At 52.0% G+C, this 21,817-nt stretch overlaps 1 protein-coding gene and 1 pseudogene across 4 annotated transcripts in view; both read left to right on the plus strand.

Annotated features, from left to right (window-relative positions):
* Positions 1-1,184: 1,184 nt before the first annotated feature.
* TRPV2 (transient receptor potential cation channel subfamily V member 2) overlaps positions 1,185-21,817 on the plus strand; it is a 30,748-nt gene continuing 10,115 nt past the window's right edge. Inside the window, exons 1-10 of one of the 4 annotated variants that reach the window (XM_054536281.2) lie at positions 1,185-1,274; positions 6,582-6,722; positions 9,900-9,961; positions 11,682-11,988; positions 14,235-14,368; positions 16,713-17,003; positions 17,582-17,880; positions 20,196-20,366; positions 20,819-20,974; positions 21,542-21,640. In XM_054536281.2, coding sequence (XP_054392256.2) covers positions 11,789-11,988; positions 14,235-14,368; positions 16,713-17,003; positions 17,582-17,880; positions 20,196-20,366; positions 20,819-20,974; positions 21,542-21,640 — 1,350 coding nt within the window. In that variant the 5' untranslated portion in view covers positions 1,185-1,274; positions 6,582-6,722; positions 9,900-9,961; positions 11,682-11,788. Of the gene's footprint in view, positions 1,275-6,581; positions 6,723-9,692; positions 9,962-11,681; positions 11,989-14,234; positions 14,369-16,712; positions 17,004-17,581; positions 17,881-20,195; positions 20,367-20,818; positions 20,975-21,541; positions 21,641-21,817 lie in introns of those variants that run through there. The other 3 variants (XM_024235397.3, XM_009251332.4, XM_009251333.4) reach the window with 3 other exon arrangements.
* Positions 4,932-5,042, plus strand: LOC112129842 (U2 spliceosomal RNA; annotated as a pseudogene).

Raw genomic sequence — 21,817 nt, forward strand, 5'->3', positions numbered from 1 at the left:
GGAAGGAAGGAACCAAGGAAGGAGAAAGAAAGAAAGAGAGAGAGAGAGAAAGAAAGGAAGGAAGAAAGAAAAGGAAGGAAGGAAGGAAAGAAAGAAAGAAAGAAAGAAAGAAAGAAAGAAAGAAAGAAAGAAAGAAAGAAAGAAAAAGAAAGAGAAAGAAAGAAAAAGAAAGAAAAAGAAAAGAGTTGGCCGCCATGGCTTACGAAAGAAAGAAAGAAAAAGAAAAAGTGTTGGCCTGCGGCGGTGGCTCACGCCTGTAATCTCAACATTTTGAGAGGCTGAAGCGAGCGGATCACTGAGGTCAGGAGTTCGAGACTAGCCTGGCCAACATGGTAGAATCCGGTCTCTACTAAAAATTCAAAAACTAGCCAGGTGTGGTGGTGGGCACCTGTAATCCCAGCTACTCGGAAGGCTGAGGCAGGAGAATCTCTTGAACCCGGGAGGTGGAGGTTTCAGTGAGCCGAGATCATGCCACTGCACTCCAGCCTGGGCAGAGCGAGACTCCACCTCAAAATAAATAAATAAATAAATAAACAAACAAACAAATAAATAAATAAATAAAAAATTAGCCAGACGTGGTGGTGCGCGCCTGTTGTCCCAGCTAACCGGAGGCTGAGGCAGGAGGATCGCTTGAGCCCGGGAGATCGAGGCTGCAGTGAGCCGTGATGGGGCCGCTGCACTCCAGCCTGGGCAACAGAGCAACACCATGCCTCGAAAAAAAGCGTCCCAAGGCGCCTGGCTCACCGCTCCAGAGCGCGCTCCCGGGTCGGCCTCCGCCCTCCAAGCCGGAGGGAGATGCTGTGGTCCCGCCGTCCGCCTGCATCCTCCGGTTCCTTTGGAGGGCAGGGGAGTGGAGCCCACAGGCTCTTACACCCTTACAGTCCAGCTCTGTGACTTGGGGAAGGGAGTGGCGCATGAGGAACGCGAAGCTGGAATCCAAAGTAAGGTCCTTCCATTCCCGCCCCCGACCCGGGATCGGCCGAAGCGACTGCGGAGGCGGGTCCCAGGCCTGTCCCAGGAGGGCGTGTCCGGGAGGGGGACCGATGCCTACGTCAGACAAGAGGGCGGGGGACTCGCGGGATTAGTGGGGAGGCGTGAGGGGAAAGAGCAGGGAACGTGCGCTGGGGACGCGGCCGAGGCGCAGTGGGAGGGGGCCCAGGATTCTGGGTAGTTAGTCGGGGGGGGATGCGCCTGAAGCTCGGTAGCGAGAGGTACTGGGGTCGCGGTGGGAGTCTCAGCAGAACCGCGGTGGAGCCTACTACCCGAGGGACGGGGTAGGGGGCGCTGCTGAGGCGGGTCGGGGTGTGAGGGGTGGGAGGCGAGGCTGAAGTGGGATGGAAGGGCGTGGAGAGGCGAGGGTGGGAGGCGTGGCTGAGGTGGGGTGAGAGGAAAGTAGCGAGGTGAGGGGTAGGGGAGGCAGAGGCGAGGGTGGGAGGGAGGTGGGGGTGAGGGGTGGAGGAGGCAGAGGTGAGGGTGGGAGGGAGGTGGGGGTGAGGGGTGAGGGGTGGAGGAGGCAGAGGTGAGGGTGGGAGGGAGGTGGGGGTGAGGGGTAAGGGGTGAGGGGTGGAGGAGGCGGAGGAGGGGTGAGGCAGATGAGGGTGAGGGGTCAGGGGATGAGGGGTGGAGGAGGCAGAGGTGAGGGTGGGAGGGAGGTGGGGATGAGGGGTAGGGGTGAGGAGTGGAGGAGGCAGAGGTGGGGTGGGAGGCAGGTGGGGGTGAGGGGTAGGGGGTGAGGGGTGGAGGTGGCAGAGGTGAGGGTGGGAGGGAGGTGGGGGTGAGGGGTAGTGGGGTGAGAGGTGGAGGTGGCAGAGGTGAGGGTGGGAGGGAGGTGGGGGTGAGGGTGGAGGAGGCAGAGGTGGGGTGGGAGGCAGGTGGGGGTGAGGGGTAGGGGGTGAGGGGTGGAGGTGGCAGAGGTGAGGGTGGGAGGGAGGTGGGGGTGAGGGGTAGTGGGGTGAGGGGTGGAGGTGGCAGAGGTGGGGTGGGAGGCAGGTGAGGGTGAGGGGTAGGGGAGGCGGATATGGGGTGGGAGGCAGGTTGGGGGGGTAAGGGGTGGAGGAGTTGAAGGCTGGAGGGGTCAGTGGTTGGGGAGGAGGAGGCGTGGTGGGAGGCAGGTGGAAGCGTGAGGGTTGGGGAGGCAGAGGCGGTTGGGAATGCATCCTGTGCCTGCGGAAATTGGGAAAATTCCCCAGAGGGGTAGGGGCTTGGGGCTGGGCTCCCAGATTTGGCCACGACCTGGCTGTAGCTATTCTGGGTCCTGGGAGCGACGGAACGTCAGGGCCTGGCTGAGCTGTGGCCTCTGGGGCTCCCTGGGGCGGTGTGGGAAGGGGCCACGCTTTGCGTGAGAAATTATCTCAGGCTGGGCAGGCTGTGCCCAGCCAGCTGGTCCCCTTGCCCTCCAGGAGGTGTCTGGTCCCCTTTGGTCCCCTCTGGTCCTGTTTGAGGACCAGCTAGCATTTTTTTTTCTCCACTGCCTTAGTCTTCCTTGGTCCAGGAAGCCTGTGCTGCCTGCTAAACTGCCTTATTCGTATTCCTTTTCTGTGAGATTCAGACACAATCTGCTCAGGGAAGGTTCATCTGGCCAGTTAGACATAACCCCAGCCCTGGCCTCGGGCCAAGTTTAGGAATTAGTACAAAGAGAAGCAAAGGCTGCAGGTCCAGGCCTTGGCTTGTCTACACCGCTCCAGCCCCTACCCTCAACACCCTCAAGTGTCCCATCTTTTTTTACTTTTAAGGCCAGGGCAGTTTCCACCTTCCAGACCCTGAAATCCTCTCTCCCAACTCTTTTTTTGATTTATATTATGCACAGGCTTTAGACATCTCTTGCACATGTGAGTTGGATTTTTTCTACATCTAAAAGAGATGCCAATTTTATTTTTTAAAGCCAGTGGCAAAAATTTCAACCAGGTGGGGTGCGGTGGCTCACGCCTGTAATCCCAGCACTTTGGGAGGCCCAGGTGGGCGGATCACCTGAGGTCGGGAGTTCAAGACCAGCCTGACCAATATGGAGAAACCCTGTCTCTACTAAAAATACAAAATTAGCTGGGCATGGTGGCACATGCTTGTAATCTCAGCTACTCGGGAGGCTGAGGCAGGAGAATCACTTGAACCCGGGAGGCGGAGGTTGCGGTGAGCTGAGATCCTGCTATTGCACTCCAGCCTGAGCAACAAGAGTGAAACTCCATCTCAAAAAAAAAAAAAAAAAGACCGGGTGCGGTGGCTCACACCTGTAATCCAGCACTTTGGGAGGTCGAGGTGGGTGGATCACCTGAGGTCAGGAGTTCGAGACCAGCCTGCCCAACATGGCGAAACCCTGTCTCTACTAAAAATACAAAAAATCAGCCAAGCATGGTGGCGGGCGCCTGTAATCCCAGCTACTCAGGAGGCTGAGGCAGGAGAATCGCTTGAACCTGGGAGGCAGAGGTTGCAGTGAGCCGAGATCACACCACTGCACTCTAGCTGGGCGATGAGCAAAACTCCGTCTCAAAAAATAATAATAAAAATAAAAAATAAAAAAATAAAAAAATTTCAAATAGTACGAACGATGCACCTTATGTGCCTTCCCATCCCTGACCTCTAGTTCCCTACTCCAGAGGACACATCTGCTACATATTTTTGTGACCTCTCTTTGCTCTTATTAAAAATCTATCTGAAAACAAATTCAAATAAAAGAAACGTTTATAAAAAGTTACAAAATGAAATGAAGCACAATAGGAAAGATAGGGTATAAAGCCTGCTTGGGGTAGATTTTTGTTAGGCGGACACTGGACTGAGTGAGGCTGCTTTATTTTTTTATTTATTTTTATTTATTTATTTATTTTTTTGAGACGGAGTCTGGCCCTATTGCCCAGGCGGGAGTGCAGTGGCACGATCTCGGCTCACTGCAAGCTCCGCCTCCCGGGTTCATGCCATTCTCCTGCCTCAGCCTCCCGAGTAGCTGGGAATACAGACGTCTGCGACCACGCCCGGCTGATTTTTTGTATTTTTAGTAGAGACGGTGTTTCACCGTGTTAGCCAGGATGGTCTCGATCTCCTAACCTCGTGATCCGCCCGCCTCGGCCTCCCAAAGTTTTTTTGGTTTCTTTTAATGGAGTCGGAGTCTTGCACTGTCTCCCAGGCTGGACTGCAGTGGCGCAATCTCAGCTCACTGCAACCCCTGCCTCCCAGGTTCAAGCAATTCTCTTACCTCAGCCTCCAGAGTAGCTGGGACTACAGATGCACGCCGCCATGCCCGGCTAATTTGTGAAGCTTCTTGAAATATGAATCCAGTGGTATTGAGATTGAGGAAGTCTTGCTTCCCTGCTTGATTCACTTCCCACTAAAAACACAGGCATTCTTCCCTACACAGGGGACTTTTTAAAACAAAGATATATTTCACATACAATTCACAAATATAAAGTGTTCATTTCATTGGTCTTTTAGTATAATTCACAGAGTTGCACAGCTGTCATCACAATCAACTTTAGAACATTTTATCACCCGCAAAAGAAGCTTCATACCTGAGCTGGGCGCATTGGCTCACGCCTGTAATCCCAGCACTTTGGGAGGCTGAGGTAGATGGCTTGACTCTAGAAGTCTGAAACCAGCCTGGGCAATATAGTGAAAACCTGCCTTTAGAAAAAATACAAAACAAAACAAAACAATACAAAAATACCCAGGTGTGGTGGCATGTGCCTGTAGCTACTTGGGAGGTCAAGGCAGGAGGATTCCCTGAGCCTGGGGAAGTCGAGGCTGCAGTGAGCCGTAATCACGTGCCACGGCACTCCAGCCTGGGCGATAGAATGAGACCCTGTCTCAAAAAAATAAAAAAAGAAGTCTCATACCTTTTAGTAGTCAGTCCTCCTTTCTACACTCACCCCACAACATCCCCTTGCCCTAGACAACCACTCTACAGTTCCCTGTTTTAGATGTTTCATATAAATGGAATCATGCATATCACTTCTTGACTTTTCAGCTAAAATCAAGTGTAGTATCTGTTCTTATCAGTTTGATGTGTCCCCTATCTAAGGATGTAATAAAAATAAAAATAAATAAATGGAATCATGCAATGTGTGATTTTTGTGACTGACTTCTTTCATTTAACCTAATTTTTCAAGTTTCTTCCATGCTGTAGTATATATCAGTACTTAATTTCCCTTTTTGTGGCCAAATAATATTCCATTAAATGGATATGCCACATTTTATTTATCCATTCATCATCAGTTAATCATCATTTGGGGTGTTTCTATTTGGTTATTATGAATAATGCTGCTGTAAACATTCATGTACAAGTGTGTATGGACATATGCTTCCATTTGTTTGAGTACATACCTAGGAGTGGAATTGCTGGGTCATATGGTAACTATGTTTAATTTTTTTTTATTTGAGACAGAGTCTCGCTCTGTTGCCCAGGCTGGAGTGCAGTGGCGCGATCTCGGCTCACTGCAAGCTCCGCCTCCCAGGTTCACGCCATTCTCCTGCCTCAGCCTCCTAAGTAGCTGGGACTACAGGCACCCACCACCACGCCTGGCTAATTTTTTTTTTGTATTTTTAGTAGAAACAGGGTTTCACCATGTTAGCCAGGATGGTCTCGATCTCCTGACCTTGTGATCTGCCCGTCTTGGCCTCCCAAAGTGTTGGGATTACAGGTGCGAGCCACCGTGCCCGGCCCTTTTTTTTTTTTTTTTTTGAGACAGTCTTGCTCTGTTGCCCAGGCTGCAGTGCAATGGCAGGATCTCAGCTCACTGCAACCTCTGCCATCCAGGTTCAAGCAATTCTCCTGCCTCAGCCTCCCCAGTAGCTGGGATTATAGGCATGTGCCACCATGCCCCACTAATTTTTTTTTATTTTTTTGAGACAGGGTCTTGCTCTGTTGCCCAGGCTGGAGTACAATGGGGCGATCTCAGCCCACTGCAACCTCCGCCTCCTGGGTTCAAGTGAGTCTCCTTCCTCAGCCTCCGGAGTAACTGGGATTACAGGCGTCCGCCACCATGCCTGGCTAATTTTTGCATTTTTAGTAGAAACAAGGTATTGCCATGTTGGCCAGGCTGCTCTCGAACTCCTGACCTCAGGTGATGCGCCTGCCTGGGCCGCCCAAAGTGCTGGGATTACAGGCCTGAGTCACCGCGCCTGGCCTAATTTTTGCATTTTTGATAGAGGAGGGTTTTCGCCATGTTGGCCAGGCTGGTCTCAAATGCCTGACTTCAGATGATCCACTCACCTTGGCCTCCCAACGTGCTGGGATTACAGGAGTGAGCCACCGCGCCCAGCTCTCTATGTTTAAACTTTTGAGGAGCAGCCGGACTGTTTTCCAAAGTAGTTGCACCATCTTACAATCTCCCAGGAGCGTAGGACAGGTCCAATTTCTCCACACCCTTGCCAACACTTTGTTGTTACATGTCTTTTTATAATAGCTATGTTAGTAGTGTGAAGTGGGACCACATTGTGCTTTTGATTTGCCTTTCCCTGATGGCTATGATCCAAGACCTTTTTGTAACCAGAATTTGCAATTAAGGTTATCTGTCTACCCAACTGTCATTTTCACCGGATGTGGCGATGGCTCTGGAGGACTTCAGGTTGTCCACTTTTCACTTTTTTCCCAACAGCACAGCAGTGCCCTCTGCACTATGATTATAAGCCATCCTGTCATTCAAAGCCTTCTCGAGCACCACTTGGATGCCAGGCACTGTGCTGGTTGCTGGGGATACAGCAACAAAGCGAGATCTCACCCCTTGGAAAGTATGGTGGTAAGTCTGTGGCCCTGGACTTGAATCCTTGCTTTCTCACCTCCCAGCCCTGTGGCCTTGGCCTTACCCATGCTCAGTTTTCTTGTCTGTGAAATAAGGTTGCTCTGGGAGTTACATGTTGAGCACTTAGCACAGTGTCTGGTGCATAGTGAGTGCTCCGTAAGTATTTTTTATTGTCAAAGGTGAAGGCGGGCACGGTGGCTCATGCCTGTAATCTCAGCACTTTGGGAGGCCAAGGTGGCCGGATCACTTGAGGTCAGGAGTTCGAGACCAGCCTGGCCAACATGGTGAAACCCCGTCTCTACTAAAAATACAAAAATTAGCCGGGTGTCGTGGCACATGCCTGTAATCCTAGCTACTGGGGAGGCTGAGGCAGGAGAATGGCATGAACCTGGGAGGCAGAGCTTGCAGTGAGCCGAGATCATGCCAGTGCGCTCCAGCCTGGGCAACAGAATGAGACTCCGTCTCAAAAAAAAAAAAAAAAAAAGTGAAGCCAGACAATATAATAAATATTACAGTAATGGATAGTGAGATGTGGGGGAAGTACAGAGTGTCATGGGAGCACATAGTGGCGATCCCCAGCCCAGTCCAGGATCTAGGAAAGACTATCCAAAGGAAGTGATGCTTAAATTGAGAGGTGGTGGATGAGCAGGAGTTGGCTAGATCAGATCAAGAGCAGTGTGTGTGTGTGTGTGTGTGTGTGTGTGTGTGTGTGTTCCTGGCAGGTGGAACAGAAGAGGCATGGCATACTGGGGAGACTGAAATGTGTTCAGAATGTCTAGAGCAGTGCTGTCCAATAGAACTCTATGTTTATGAAAAATTTCTCAGGCTGGCATGGTGGCTCACGCCTGTAATCCCAGCACTTTGGGAGGCTGAGGTGGGCAGAGCTCCTGAGGTCAGGAGTTTGAGACCAGCCTGACCAACATAGAGAAACCCCATCTCTACTAAAAATACAAAATTAGCCAGACATGGTGGTGCATGCCTGTAATCACAGCTACTCAGGAGGCTGAGGCAGGAGAATCACTTGAACCCAGGAGGCGGAGGTTGCGGTGAGCTGAGATCGTGCCATTACACTCCAGCCTGGGCAACAAGAATGAAACTCCGTCTCAAAAAAAAAAAAAAAAAAGAAAGAAAGAAAAAAAGAAGAAAAATTTCTCATCTGTGTGCTATCCGATATGGTAGCCACTAGCCACGTGTGCCGATTGAGCATTTGAAATGTGGCTAATGGAACAGTAGAACTGAATGTTTACTGTTATTTTATTATGTATTTATTTTTGAGACAGAGTTTCCCTCTTGTTGCCCAGGCTGGAGTGCAATGGCACAATCTTGGCTCACTGCAAGCTCCGCCTCCCAGGTTCAAGAGATTCTCCTGCCTCAGCCTCCCAAGTAACTGGGATTATAGGCACGAGCCACTACGCCTGGCTAATTTTTTTTATTTTTAGGAGAAATGGGGTTTTGCCATATTGGCCAGGCTGGTCTCGAATTCCTCACCTCAAGTGATCCACCTACCTCGGCTTCCCAAAGTGCTGGGATTACAGGCATGAGCCACCGCGCCTGGCCTAATTTTGTATTTTTAGTAGTGATGGCGTTTCACTATGTTGGTCAGGCTGGTCTGGAACTCCTGACCTCAGGTGATCCACCCACCTCAGCTTCCCAAAGTGCTGGGATTACAATCGTGAGGCCTATTATAATTGATTTAAATCTAAACAGCCATTGTGGCTAGTGACTATCTTATTGGATGGCGCAGGCCTAGAGTGTAATGTGCATGACGGGGTTGCCATGAGTGACGGACAGCGATGCAGAAGGGCATCTGGACTTTGAGGGCTCATGGTATGGAGTTTGCATTTTATTCCAAGTACCATGGGTGAGGTTTTTGTGATTAAGTCAAGGCGTTAGGTGACCTGGTTTCCTTTTTTTTTTTTTTTTTGACACAGAGTCTTGCTCTGTTGTCCAGGCTGGTGTGCAGTGGCACAATCTCGGCTCACTGCAACTTCCGCCTCCCAGGTTCAAGCGATTCTCCTGCCTCAGCCTCCCAAGTAGCTGAGATTACAGGTGCCCACCACCACATCCAGCTAATATTTGTATTTTTAGTAGAGATGGGGTTTTGCCGTGTTAGCCAAGCTGGTCTTGAACTCCTGACCTCAAGTGATCCATGCTCCTCGGCCTCCCAAAGTGCTGGGATTACAGGTGTGAGCCACCGCGCCCGGCCCTGGTTCCCATTTTTAAAAGATCACTTCAGTTACTATAAGGAGAAATGGATTATGAGTGTGGGGCAAGAATGAAGCAGGGAGACCAGTTTGGAGGTGGCTGCAGTTGCCCAGGGGAGCAATGATAGTGGCTTGGACCACGCAGAAAGACAAATTTTGGAGGAAGAGCTGATGCCAGGTTTTGGGAGTGAGGGAGAGGGATTCCTAGGGCTACTTCGGTGGTGGTTGGGTCCCCAAGCTCCAAGACTGAGTCCAGACCAGGGCCCCGTCGGTGGTGAGGTCTGATTTTAGCAGTGCGTGCCCATCTCCTTGTCTCCACCTGCTGGCTGGTGCTTGGAGCACCTTTACGGGAACTTTAGCCATCAGAGTCCTGGGCTCAGGAGGCTGGGGGAAGGTCCTGGGAGGTGGGAAAGTCCCCCAACTGCTGGGTGGATGGGTGGGTGGGACTGTGTTCCCAGGGGCATCTGCTGGGCTGAGCCTCTCCCTGGGGGCTGTCCATATCAGCTTTCTCCCCTACTATGGGTCAACTCAGGCCCATTTATGGGCCACACGGCTGCTGGAAGGCGTGTGGTGGTGGAGAAGGGGAGGGGATAGCTGTCAGTGTACTTGGGGAAGAATCCCCCATCCATGGCAGCTTCCATGGGAGGCAAGTCCCCAGCATCCAAGGGCTGCCTCTGATTGTCACCCACCCCCACCTGAGACCTTAGTGGCTGGAAGGGGGAGGGGTGGGGGCGGGGCCTGATTTGCAGCAGGGTGTGTCCAGATGGTCAGTCTCTGGTGGCTAGCCTGTCCTGACAGGGGAGAGTTAAGCTCCCACTCTCCACCGTGCCGGCTGGCCAGGTGGGCTGAGGGTGACCGAGAGACCAGAACCTGCTTGCTGGAGCTTAGTGCTCAGAGCTGGGGAGGGAGGTTCCGCGGCTCCTCCGCTGTCAGCGCCCGCAGCCCCTCCCGGCTTCACTTCCTCCCGCAGCCCCTGCTACTGAGAAGCTCCGGGATCCCAGCAGCCGCCACGCCCTGGCCTCAGCCTGCCGGGTAAGTCGGTGGGCAATGCTGGGGACGTTGGAGGGGGCCGGGCCCCCAAGCCTGACAGTGAATGATGGGGCAAGGAAGGCCTAGTGGGCTCCTGGCTTCTACAGCCTGGAGCCAGGGTCTGTGTGGGGCTCCGGCACCCTCTCCCTGGACCTCCACACCCCTTCCTCTGCTGCCAGGGTGGGTGAGGGTCCCAGGAGGTGGGGTAGGGGCTGGACAGACAACTGTTGCTGCTGGGGCTTGGGAGTCTTGGGCTGGAGGAATGGGCCAGGGTTTGGTTGGGGACACAGATGGGCTAAATGGTATGAAACGGAAAGACCGCCCTTCTGCCCCAGTGTGTGTAGAAAGGGTGGTGGGTCACATCTGCAAACTGAGGCAGCCAGGCAGCTCCCCACCTCCCATGTTTCCATGGGAAAATACCCCATCCGGGTCCCCAGGGCCTGGTCCCAGCCTACCCTCTCCACTTCCCTCTGCTGGCGCTGCTCCTCTCTGCTCTCTGCCCCGCTGCCCCCTTCTCCACCCTTCTGTCTCCTTACCACTCTTTGACTCGTTCTTCTTTCTGATCCTGCTCACTGGGGCCATGAGGGTTCCCCAACCCTGACTGAGGCCCCACCCTTGCCAAGTGATGGAGGCTGTGGTTTCAGTTTTCCTGTGAGGGTGAGATTGTGCTGTTTGCTGAGCTTCCTAGGCCAGCCTAGGGCCTGAGGCAGGGTGGTGGAGAGAGCCTGGGCCACAGGCTAGGGGCGTCCCTCCCCTCGTGAAGCCCCCAGAGGCCCTGAGGCACACAGAGGTGGCATTCGATGCCTTCAGAGCTGAATCAGACTGAAAATATAGACAGACCCTGAAAGGCTTTGAAAACGGAAGAGGAACGTCATGGTAGACGCATGGTGTCAGATCCGGCTCTGCCAACAACTGGCGACCTTGGGAAAGCCACTCCCCCTTTCTAAGCCTTAGTAGTCTTGGCAGCAAAATGAAGGGTTTGATAGTCTAGTGGTTTTCCCAGTTATTTCTCCTTAGAGCTCCCCTTCTTTGGCAAGGGATTGAGTGACTGGCCCCATCCCAGCCATCGCACTGTTTTCTGTTGGAATATTGGCTGCCAGGCAAGATGTTGTGTAAAGAAAGGGTTGTGCTGTTAGTGCAAATGGTAACGGGGGTTGTGACCCCTCAGATACCAGGAAGTCCCAGAGGAAAAGTCGGGGACAGTCATGGCTCTTCCTGGGGGACAACATCAAAAGGGTGGCCCTATTGGTTCCCTGTTCCTCACCCCACAGGCCTCCCTCCCTCTCCTCATCCCTGCTGCTCATCCCTCCTGGCCCACTTCGCCTGCATTGGGGCTGGGCTCCCACACAGTGGGTGGACCTACATGCACTTGGCTTTTTTGCCATTAGAAGTAATGAGAAGTAATGGCAAAAACCGCAATTACTTTTTTTTTTTTTTAAGACGGAATCTTGCTCTGTTGCCCAGGCTGGAGTGCAGTGGTGCCATCTTAGCTCCCGGGTTTAAGCAATTCTCTTGCCTCAGCTTCCCGAGTAGCTGGGATTACAGGCACAAGCTACCATGCCCAGCTAATTTTTGTATATTTTTTAGTGGAGATAGGGTTTCACCATGTTGGTCAGACTGGTCTCAAACAGCTGACCAGCCCGCCTCAGCCTCCCAAAGTGCTGGGATTACACCCAGCCACCACGCCCAGCCTTTTGCACCAACCTAATACCTCCTTTTGCAGGCTCCAGTCAGGCCAACACCGACCCGCAGCTGGGAGGAAGACAGGACCCTTGACATCGCCATCTGCACAGAGGTCCTGGCTGGACCGAGCAGCCTCCTCCTCCTAGGATGACCTCACCCTCCAGCTCTCCAGTTTTCAGGTTGGAGACATTAGATGGAGGCCAAGAAGATGGCTCTGAGGCGGACAGAGGAAAGCTGGATTTTGGGAGCGGGCTGCCTCCCATGGAGTCACAGTTCCAGGGCGAGGACCGGAAATTCGCCCCTCAGATAACAGTCAACCTCAACTACCGAAAGGGAGCAGGTGCCAGGTGAGACAGCAAGTAGGGGCAGGGCAAAGGGGGCCCCCTGCCCAGCTCCAGCAGAACACCTGGAGTGAGACTCATTGACCAGCCCAGCACCAGTGCCGCTTCCCACAGCCTGTGGCATCCTCAGTCTGGCTCTGGTGGCTCCTGGGCCCGACAGGCTGACCTCTGCTCTGCCATCTGGCATTGCTCTCTCCAGAGGCTTCCCATTCTTGGCCTTCTGCCTTCTGAGCTCATGTTCTTCGTGAGATACATTCTTGAGCTCTAAGTCCTCAACTGACCCTCAAATCCCCCTGTTCATGCCAACTCCCACCCCTGTCGTGGTCCCTGTTGGGGAAGGCAGCAGGATCCACACTCCATCCAGTGAGAATCAAGGACATCTGGAAATGTCCCAGGCTCTCCTCAGTTCTGCAAGGCTGAGCCTGTCACTCAGGGGATGTGAACTGTGGGATTGAGGATGATAGGCTTCTGCTTGGAGTCATCTGCACTTTGATTTTCCTGTCGTCTTTCCACCAATTCAGACTGTGTGAGCCCCACATTCCTGAGAGTCCCACTTCCAGTCCTGCTGCATCTGGCACCCCCTACCTCCCTGCCCGGGGTGGGGGCCTGCCCAGTGAGGCTGGAGAATCCTCATGGGCCAGGCTAGACTCTGCCACAGAAGCCCCTTCTTCCCTTCTCGTGCTTGAGGTACAGCCACCAGCTTTGGCCTCCCAGGCTAGAGCCGCTTCCTGTTTGTGCTGGAGGATAGTGGTCAGATTCAGCACCAGGGTAGGGGAGGATGCGTGAGGAGATTCTGGGAGCTGTGGAGCCTGCCTGACACAGGCAGGACGGGCCCTTGATGCCTTCAGTGCCTCAATCTGTGCCCTCACTGGGCTTCCCTACCCCAGGACCATGATGCCACCCTGGTGACGGAAACTTCTTTGTCCAAATGGCCACTTCTGCCAGCCGGACTGTCCACAGGGCTCCTGTCAGCAGCAGATAGAGACCTCATGGTCATGTGTGGCTTCCTGGTGCTGACGAAGGAGGGCTGGCTGTAATTACAGTCATAGCCGTTGGCTTAAAAAGTCAACCCTTGAAATCCCCACCTGAGTCAAGGAGGCAGAGGTTGCAGTGAGCAGAGATTGTGCCACCATACTCCAGCCTGGGTGTCAGTGTGACTCTGTCTCCAAAAAAAAAAAAAAAAGTGACTGATCCCAACAATCACCTTGTCACCAACCTTTACTTGGTTGACCATTCCACAAGAGACGTTAAGCTGGGATCTGAGGGTCTACAAATCATCAAATAGCACCCCCTGTTCTTTGTCTTCGCATATCTGCTGGTGGTGGTACCAGAAGCCCCAGAGGCAAGTTGGCCCCTGTGATTAGTAACACAGCCCAGGAGGAAATGACTCATGCTCTTCCCACTTCCAGTCACCAGACGCTGCTAGATTCTAGATTCTGACAAGCTACCAGATCCCTTCTGGGGTCTGTGGGAGAGATTTCTCATTAGGTGTGCCTTCTCGGTGGTGTCTGATATGTTTCAACATTGGGCCCAGCATTGGGCCCAGGTAATGCTCTGTTTCTGGGAAATTTCTTGCTGCCGAGCCTAGAAACTCTCTGGGGATTCAGAGTCAGGGTCTAAAGTTAAACAGCCCTGCTGAGATTCCCAGTTTGGCGCTGTGTGACTTTGGCAAGTTACATGACCTCCTTGTTTATCTAATGGAGAAATGAGTAGTTTCCGACCAGCAGGGCTGAAGTGAAGATGAAAGGCACAGAGTATTCTGCAGTTAATAGATGGTTTCTGAGAGGAGAAGGGAGCTTTTCTACATTCTTTCTTTGAGGGCAGTGATGCATGCAGCCACTGTGAGTCTGCGGGGACCTCCCACAGCCCTGTCCAGACCCAGGCCCAAGCTCAAGAGCCACCACAAGTTGTGTGTGCTGAAGGGGACCCAGTGGGATATCGAGGCTGTTGAGAGATGGTACATCAAGGCACCTGGCATATGACAAGCACCTGATGCTGAAAAGTGTCTGTGATGACTGGCGTCATGGGGATGAAGCAGCTTAGTGCCTGGACAGGCCCCTTTTCCTCCTCCCGGGGTCCCCTAGGATGGTTCTAGGAGGATAGAGGCCCTCAGAAGGGCTCTCACTGGGCTCCTAGGCCTAAGGGGTGTGCAGTGTGTACAGGACTCCCTGAAAGGGCTCCCTGGGATGGAGGGCTTTTGGGGGGGCCTGTGGTTCTTCTCCAGCATGAGTCACAAACCACATCATCCACAGTCAGCCGGATCCAAACCGATTTGACCGGGATCGGCTCTTCAATGCGGTCTCCCGGGGTGTCCCCGAGGATCTGGCTGGACTTCCAGAGTACCTGAGCAAGACCAGCAAGTACCTCACCGACTCAGAATACACAGGTAGATCCTGCCCTGTGGATCCAAGGCTAGGCATACTGCGAGCTGATAGTTAGGTGGGCTGGGTGGGCTTGATCCCTGGTCAGAAGCTGAGGAGTGAGTGTTCTCAGCAGCCCTCCCACTGGAATGATGGCTGGGGGGCCCTGTGGACAGAGCTATTCAAGGATGGCCTCCTGTCGGTCTTGGCTGTGCCTCCCACGTCCACCCACCCCTCAGGCCTCCTGGCTACCTCTGTCACCCCTAGCCCATTGCAGTGGCTGAATGGAAACCCAAAGCAATCTTTTTTTATTTTTTTAAATAACAGTGTTGTTGAGATACAATATATAATGCACATACCATATACTTAACCCATCTCAAAGCACTCTTTGCCCAAAATCTAAATATCTGTATTGTTTGGGATGATCAGAAAAATAACATGAGTACTCTAGAAGATTCAAACAGTAAGGAAACATATAGAGCTAAGGGTAAACACAGTCTCTCATCTTGGGCCCCAATTAATGGTTTGAGAATGCATCTGTTCAGACTTTCTTTCTTTCTTCTTTTTTATTTTTGGAGAGATGGGGTTTTGCCATGTTGCCCAGGCTGGCCTCAAACTCCTGGGCTCTAGCAATCCTTCCACCTTGGCCTCCCAAAGTGCTGGGATGACAGGTGTGAGCCACCACGCAGGGCCTATCCAGACTTTCTTAATACATCAGTATATATTTACGTAAATGGGGTCTTGACATATATACTAATTTGTAATGTGCTTTTCCTCCACTTAATACATCTTGTAGCACTTTCCATTTCAGTACATGTCTAATTTAGTCACTTTGACAACTGCAGAGTGAGTTTTCCATTGTGTCCTTTACCATCATTTAGTTAACCAATTCCTTACTTATCGATGGCCATTTAGGTTGTTCGTAGTTTTTGGCTTCAACCAGCTGTGTGCCAGGCCCTCTGTATGCTATCCACTTTGTTTATATTATTCTCTTTTTTTTTTTTTTTTTGGAGATGGAGTCTTGCTCTGTTGCCCAACCTGGAGTAAAGTGGCGCGATCTCAGCTCACTGCAAAACTCCGCCTCCTGGGCTCATGCCATTCTCCTGCCTCAGTCTCAGCCTCCCGAGCAGCTGGGATTACAGACGCCAGCCACCAAACCTGGCTAATTTTTTGTATTTTTTTAGTAGAGACAGGGTTTCACCGTTTTAGCCAGGATGGTCTCAATCTCCTGACTTTGTGATCCGCCCGCCTTGGCCTCCCCAAAATGCTGGGATTACAGGCGTGAGCCACCGCGCCTGGCCTTTTTTTTTTTCGAGACGGAGTCTTGCTCTGTCACCCAGGCTGGAGTGCAGTGGCGTGATCTCAGCTACTGCAACCTCTGCCTCCCGGGTTCAAGCAATTCTCCTGCCTCAGCCTCCCGAGTAGCTGGGATTACAGGCGCCCACCACTGCGCCTGGCTAATTTTTGTATTTTTGGTAGTGATGGGATTTCACCATGTTGGTCAGGCTGGTCTGGAACTCGACCTCGTGATCTGCCCGCCTCAGCCTCCCGAAGTGTTGGGATTACAGGCGTGAGCCACCGCGCCTGGCCTTATATTATTCCTTTTGAACCTTACAATAATCCTGGAACATTCCCATTTTACAGTAACGAAAACTGAGATTAAGAGAGGCCACGTGACTTGCCAGAGGAGACAGAGACATTAAGTGGTGGAGTCATGTACAAATACTGCTCTGAATGTTCTCGTGTAGACAGCATTTCACGAATGATGACTTATATCTTAGAAATTTAGTTTCTAAGCCGGGCGCAGTGGCTCACGCCTGTAATCCCAGCACTTTGGGAGGCCGAGGTGGGTAGATCACGAGGTCAGGAGATCGAGACCATCCTGGCTAACACAGTAAAACCCGTCTCTGCTAAAAACAAAAAACAAAACAAAACAACAAAAAAAATTAGCCGGGTGTGGCAGTGTGCGCCTGTGGTCCCAGCTGCTGGGGAGGCTGAGGCAGGAGAATGGCGTGAACCCGGGAGGCGGAGCTTGCAGTGAGCCAAGATCCCGCCACTGCACTCCAGCCTGGGTGACAGAGCAAGATTCTGTCTCAAAAAAAAAAAAAAAAAAAAAAAGAAAAAGAAAAAGAAAAAAAAGATATTTGGTTTCTAGGGCAGAAATTGTAGTCATGCCTGTTGGTATTTCTTATCTGTTACTTGGAGCCTTAATACCCTATAACACGGTTGTGCTCCCACCAGTTGTGTGTAGCAACTCTTTTAATCCTCCCAAGGGGTACTTTGAGCTGGGCTTGCTATAAGAGCTATCGGGCAGCCCAGCTGCTCCAGGTCTCAGCACCACTGTGCCCTTCCCCTCCCTTCTTCCCACAGAGGGCTCCACAGGTAAGACGTGCCTGATGAAGGCTGTGCTGAATCTTAAGGATGGGGTCAACGCCTGCATTCTGCCACTGCTGCAGATCGACCGGGACTCTGGCAATCCTCAGCCCCTGGTAAATGCCCAGTGTACAGATGACTATTACCGAGGCCACAGCGCTCTGCACATTGCCATTGAGAAGAGGAGTCTGCAGTGTGTGAAGCTCCTGGTGGAGAATGGGGCCAACGTGCATGCCCGGGCCTGCGGCCGCTTCTTCCAGAAGGGCCAAGGGACTTGCTTTTATTTCGGTGAGTGAGCCTTTCTTGGATAAATTGAGGCAAAGAGAGGGTAAGGCCTTGTTCGAGGTCACACGGTTAGTGTATGACAGAGCTGGCAGTTAAATCTAGGTTTTTCTGACCCTGACGCCCTGCTTCTAACCACTAGGCACCTGTAAAAGCAGTTTATCTTTTGTCCAGGCCAGCCTCAAACTCCTGGGCTCTAACAATCCTCCTGCCTCAGCTTCTCGAGCTGGGGCTACAAATGTGTGCCACCACATCCAGCACTAATTTGTCATAAGAGATGTTTCATCCTCGTCTGGCCAGAATATGGGCATGCACCCAGACCCAGACCCAGGGAAAGGAGTAGGGGCTGCTAGTACTGGCATGTGACTTGACCAGGCAGAGCCTGAATAAAGAGGCAGCATGCCTGGGCTCTGGTAAAGGAGACAGCAAAAGGCAGCAGGTTGGCTGGCCCCTGTTCTGCTCCCTTCAGTGGTAAAGAAGCCTGACCTGTTTCAAGGAGGGCTGGCCTTTTGTCCAAGGAGCATGAGGAGTAGGCAGATGGAAAGCAGGAGGCCTGGGGCCCAAGCTGCTCTCTTGGCCTGCAGGTGAGCTACCCCTCTCTTTGGCCGCTTGCACCAAGCAGTGGGATGTGGTAAGCTACCTCCTGGAGAACCCACACCAGCCCGCCAGCCTGCAGGCCACTGACTCCCAGGGCAACACAGTCCTGCATGCCCTAGTGATGATCTCGGACAACTCAGCTGAGAACATTGCACTGGTGACCAGCATGTATGATGGGCTCCTCCAAGCTGGGGCCCGCCTCTGCCCTACCGTGCAGCTTGAGGACATCCGCAACCTGCAGGATCTCACACCTCTGAAGCTGGCCGCCAAGGAGGGCAAGATTGAGGTGAGCGGCTGTCCCCTTCCCACTTCCCCTCTCCAGGAAGCAGTAGGTCTCACCCCAAAATTTCTGCAGAAAGAACCCAGGGGGTGGTGAAGAGCAGTGGCTTCTCTGCTTTTCAATGGAACATTCCTGTTAGTAAGAAAATTTTCAGTATGTACCTCTAATATATGTATGTTTATTTATAAATTGTATATGAACTATTGAATATATTACATTATAAAACATTGAGGTTTTTTTTTTTTTTTTGATGGTGTTTCGCTCTTGTTGCCCAGGCTGGAGTGCAATGGTGCAACCTCGGCTCACCGCAACCTCCGCTTCCCAGGTTCAAGCGATTCTCCTGCCTCAGCCTCCCAAGTAGCTGGGATTACAGGCATGTGCCACCACACCCAGCTAATTTTGTTTTTTTTTTTTGAGACGGACTCTCGCTCTGTCACCCAGGCTGGAGTGCAGTGACACAATCTCGGCTCACTGCAACCTCCACCTCCCAGGTTCAAGCAATTCTCCTGCCTCAGCTCCCTGAGTAGCTGGGATTACAGGCACCCGCCACCATGCCTGGCTAATTTTTTTTGTATTTTCAGTAAAGAGGGGTTTCACCATGTTGGTCAGGCTGGTCTTGAACTCCTGACCTCGTGATCCACCCACTTCAGCCTCCCAAAGTGCTGGGATTACAGGCACGCGCCACTGCACCCAGCTAATTTTCTGTATTTTAGTAGAGACGGGGTTTCACCATGTTGGCCAGGCTGGTCTTGAACTCCTGACCTCAGGTGATCTGCCCACCTCGGCCTCCCAAAGTACTGGGATTACAGGTGTGAGCCATGGCACCTGGCCAAACATTGGGAATTTTTAAAAGTCGTTTGGGTTTCTTTATTAAGAGATAGCCTTTTGGATCTTTTGCCTATTTTGCTATTCTGTTTCTGCATATTTATTGATAACTTTATAATGAATTTAGTATTTTGTCTACTATAGCACTTGTAAAATTTCTCCTAGTTCATCATTTGTTTTTTGAATTTTATGTTTTTTTTGCTATACAGGATTTAAAAATTTTTATAATCTGCAAGTGTGACTATCTTTTCCTTTAAGATTCTTTGGTTTTGCTATTGTCTAATTCCTGCTACAAGATTATATATATAATATATATTATATGTACATAATATATAACTATTATACATTATATTATATATTATAATTATATATAGTATATATATAATCTTCATACCCATATTTTCTTCCAAACTTTTGCAGCTGCATTTTTTTTTTTTTTGAGACGGAGTTTTGCTCTTGTTGCCCAGGCTGGAGTACAATGGCGCGATCTCGGCTCACTGCAAACTCCGCCTCCCGAGTTCAAGCGATTCTCCTGCCTCAGCCTCCCAAGTAGCTGGGATTACAGGCATGTGCCACCACGCCTGCCTAATTTTGTATTTTTAGTAGAGACGGGGTTTCTCCACGTTGGTCAGGCTGGTCTCAAACTCCTGACCTCAGGTAATCCACCTGCCTCAGCCTCCCAAAGTGCTGAGATTACAGGCATGAGCCAAAACGCCCAGCCTGCAGCTGCATTTTTAATGCCTACGGCTTTGACTAGCTGGAAGTTATTCTGGTAGGAAGAGTAAACATGAGGCAGCCCCCACTTTGTTCCAGAGAGCTTACCAGTGGCCTGTTCCAAATAGCTTTTGCCAATAGCTCACCAGGGCTGGCCTCATGGGCTTACAGTGGAGATTTTTGAAAGATTAAGGAAATGATAAACATAAATAGAAGTTTTAACCCTTTTTCGCTGCCCTCCCAAGTTTCTTGGAGTGCTCCCTGGGGTGTGTGAACCTCACTTTCTTGTCTAGAGGCACTGCTGTGTGGCCTATGAAAGCAGTGCCCTGATCTGTCCCTCCTTTCCCATTCCTCACGCGTGAAACCAGACTGCTTCCTAACCTGTTTGGATTAGGGACCACTTTCTAGTCTGTTGAAAATTCTAGATTCCGACCGCGAAAGTACACACACAGATACAGCTAGTAGACTCTGATCTCAGGGGCCTCAAGGACCCCAGGGCTAGGGATTTCTCTGCCATTTGAGGAGTTCAAGGAAGGCCACAGGGCAGGGGAGGGGAAGGAAGAGCCAGGCTGGCTGGCAGGCTGGGGCAGATGTGGCTGGGTGCGTGTGTGTGTTTAAGAGTTTAGACAAACAAGGACCTGCGTGTACGTGGGTACGTGCACGTGTCAGCTGCAGCTCTGCAGACCGTGGGCAGCTGCAGAGTCCTGGGTGTTTCCCAGCTTTGGCCCAGGATCAGTGCCAGGAAGGGACCGTGAATGCAAGCTCATATGGCCACACTGCAGATTTTCAGGCACATCCTGCAGCGGGAGTTTTCAGGACTGAGCCACCTTTCCCGAAAGTTCACCGAGTGGTGCTATGGGCCTGTCCGGGTGTCGCTGTATGACCTGGCTTCTGTGGACAGCTGTGAGGAGAACTCGGTGCTGGAGATCATCGCCTTTCATTGCAAGAGCCCGGTGAGCCCACAGGAGCACGGGTGCACGCACAGGACCCAGCAGAGTTCCCAGCAACGTCCACAAATTGGGGCTGCCTGCTGGACCACATCTGCCCCATTCCTGTGCCAGTGGGGGTGTGGCTGCAGGTCCCAGCAGGCACGACCCTGACCATGGCCACCAGACCCATACTCAATCCATACTCTAGTCCCATCCAAGACGGGGATCATGCCAAGGGCCTCGTGGCAACCATCCAGGTCCTCTCTGTTAACCAGCATCTCATTTGGAGGGCAAGCCCCTTAGTCACACTGTAGCTGGGAGGGTTGGCATGAGGTCCTTTGGGGCTGCTGGGGTGTGGAAGCCTGCTCCCTGTCCTCTCTCCTCATTTCCTGGGCCCTTGCTTTGATCCTGACATGGAGTGGGCAGCCTATTTGCACTTGTTGAGTGTACCCATGGCTCTGCCCTCCCCACCCCAGCACCGACACCGAATGGTCATTTTGGAGCCCCTGAACAAACTGCTGCAGGCGAAATGGGATCTGCTAATCCCCAAGTTCTTCTTAAACTTCCTGTGTAATCTGATCTACATGTTCATCTTCACCGCTGTTGCCTACCATCAACCTACCCTGAAGAAGGCAAGGGCAGGAGGTTTGGGGGGGCACATCTTGGGGGAGGCCTGCTTGAAACAACCCCGGGGGAAGATGGGGCAGTAATAGTGCTGAGGCATGGGCTGCTGGAGTGACATGCCCAAGCTTATCGGAGCCAGCACTGCAGTACTAACGGTGATACAGTGAAGATTTGCTGAGTGCTCACTGTATGTGAAAAAGGATTCTAGGTGATGGACATGTGTTGACTAATTAATGTCCCCCAAAACCCTTGAGATGGTGAATTATAATCACCCCCAGTTTATAGTAGAGGGAAGGGAGGCACAGAGAGGTTAAGTAATTTGTCCGGGGTCACGCAGGCTGGAAGTGGTGTGGAGAGGGAATCTGAATCCAGGCAGTCTGGCTTCAGACCCTACACTGAAATGCTACCCAATGTGCCTCTTAGGATCCAGGGGTCCTTCCCTAGAGCCCATGTTCCCCTGCCGTTCTGAGGAGCCTCTCCACAGCTCAGGTTCAGAGTAGGCCCTCAGCTTCAGCTCTCAAGGGTGAGCTGTTTGAGAGAGGACCCAAGGCCCTAGGTCTCATCTGTGTCTTCAGCAGGCCGCCCCTCACCTGAAAGCGGAGGTTGGAAACTCCATGCTGCTGACGGGCCACATCCTTATCCTGCTAGGGGGGATCTACCTCCTCGTGGGCCAGGTGAGTGCCCCTCCCCTTCTCCTACCAAGAAGCAAACCTAGAATTCTGCTTCAGGGGGCTTAGAGAAAGTTAGCTGCATCCCCTCACTGACAATACCCAGTCCCACCCAGAGCAACCAGCCTCACTGAAGCTGAGGGCCAGAGGTTCTGGCCTTGCCTTCTGAGTTCCCGGGAACCC

This window comes from Pongo abelii, chromosome 19, assembly GCF_028885655.2.
Source record: "Pongo abelii isolate AG06213 chromosome 19, NHGRI_mPonAbe1-v2.0_pri, whole genome shotgun sequence".
NCBI lineage: Eukaryota > Metazoa > Chordata > Mammalia > Primates > Hominidae > Pongo > Pongo abelii.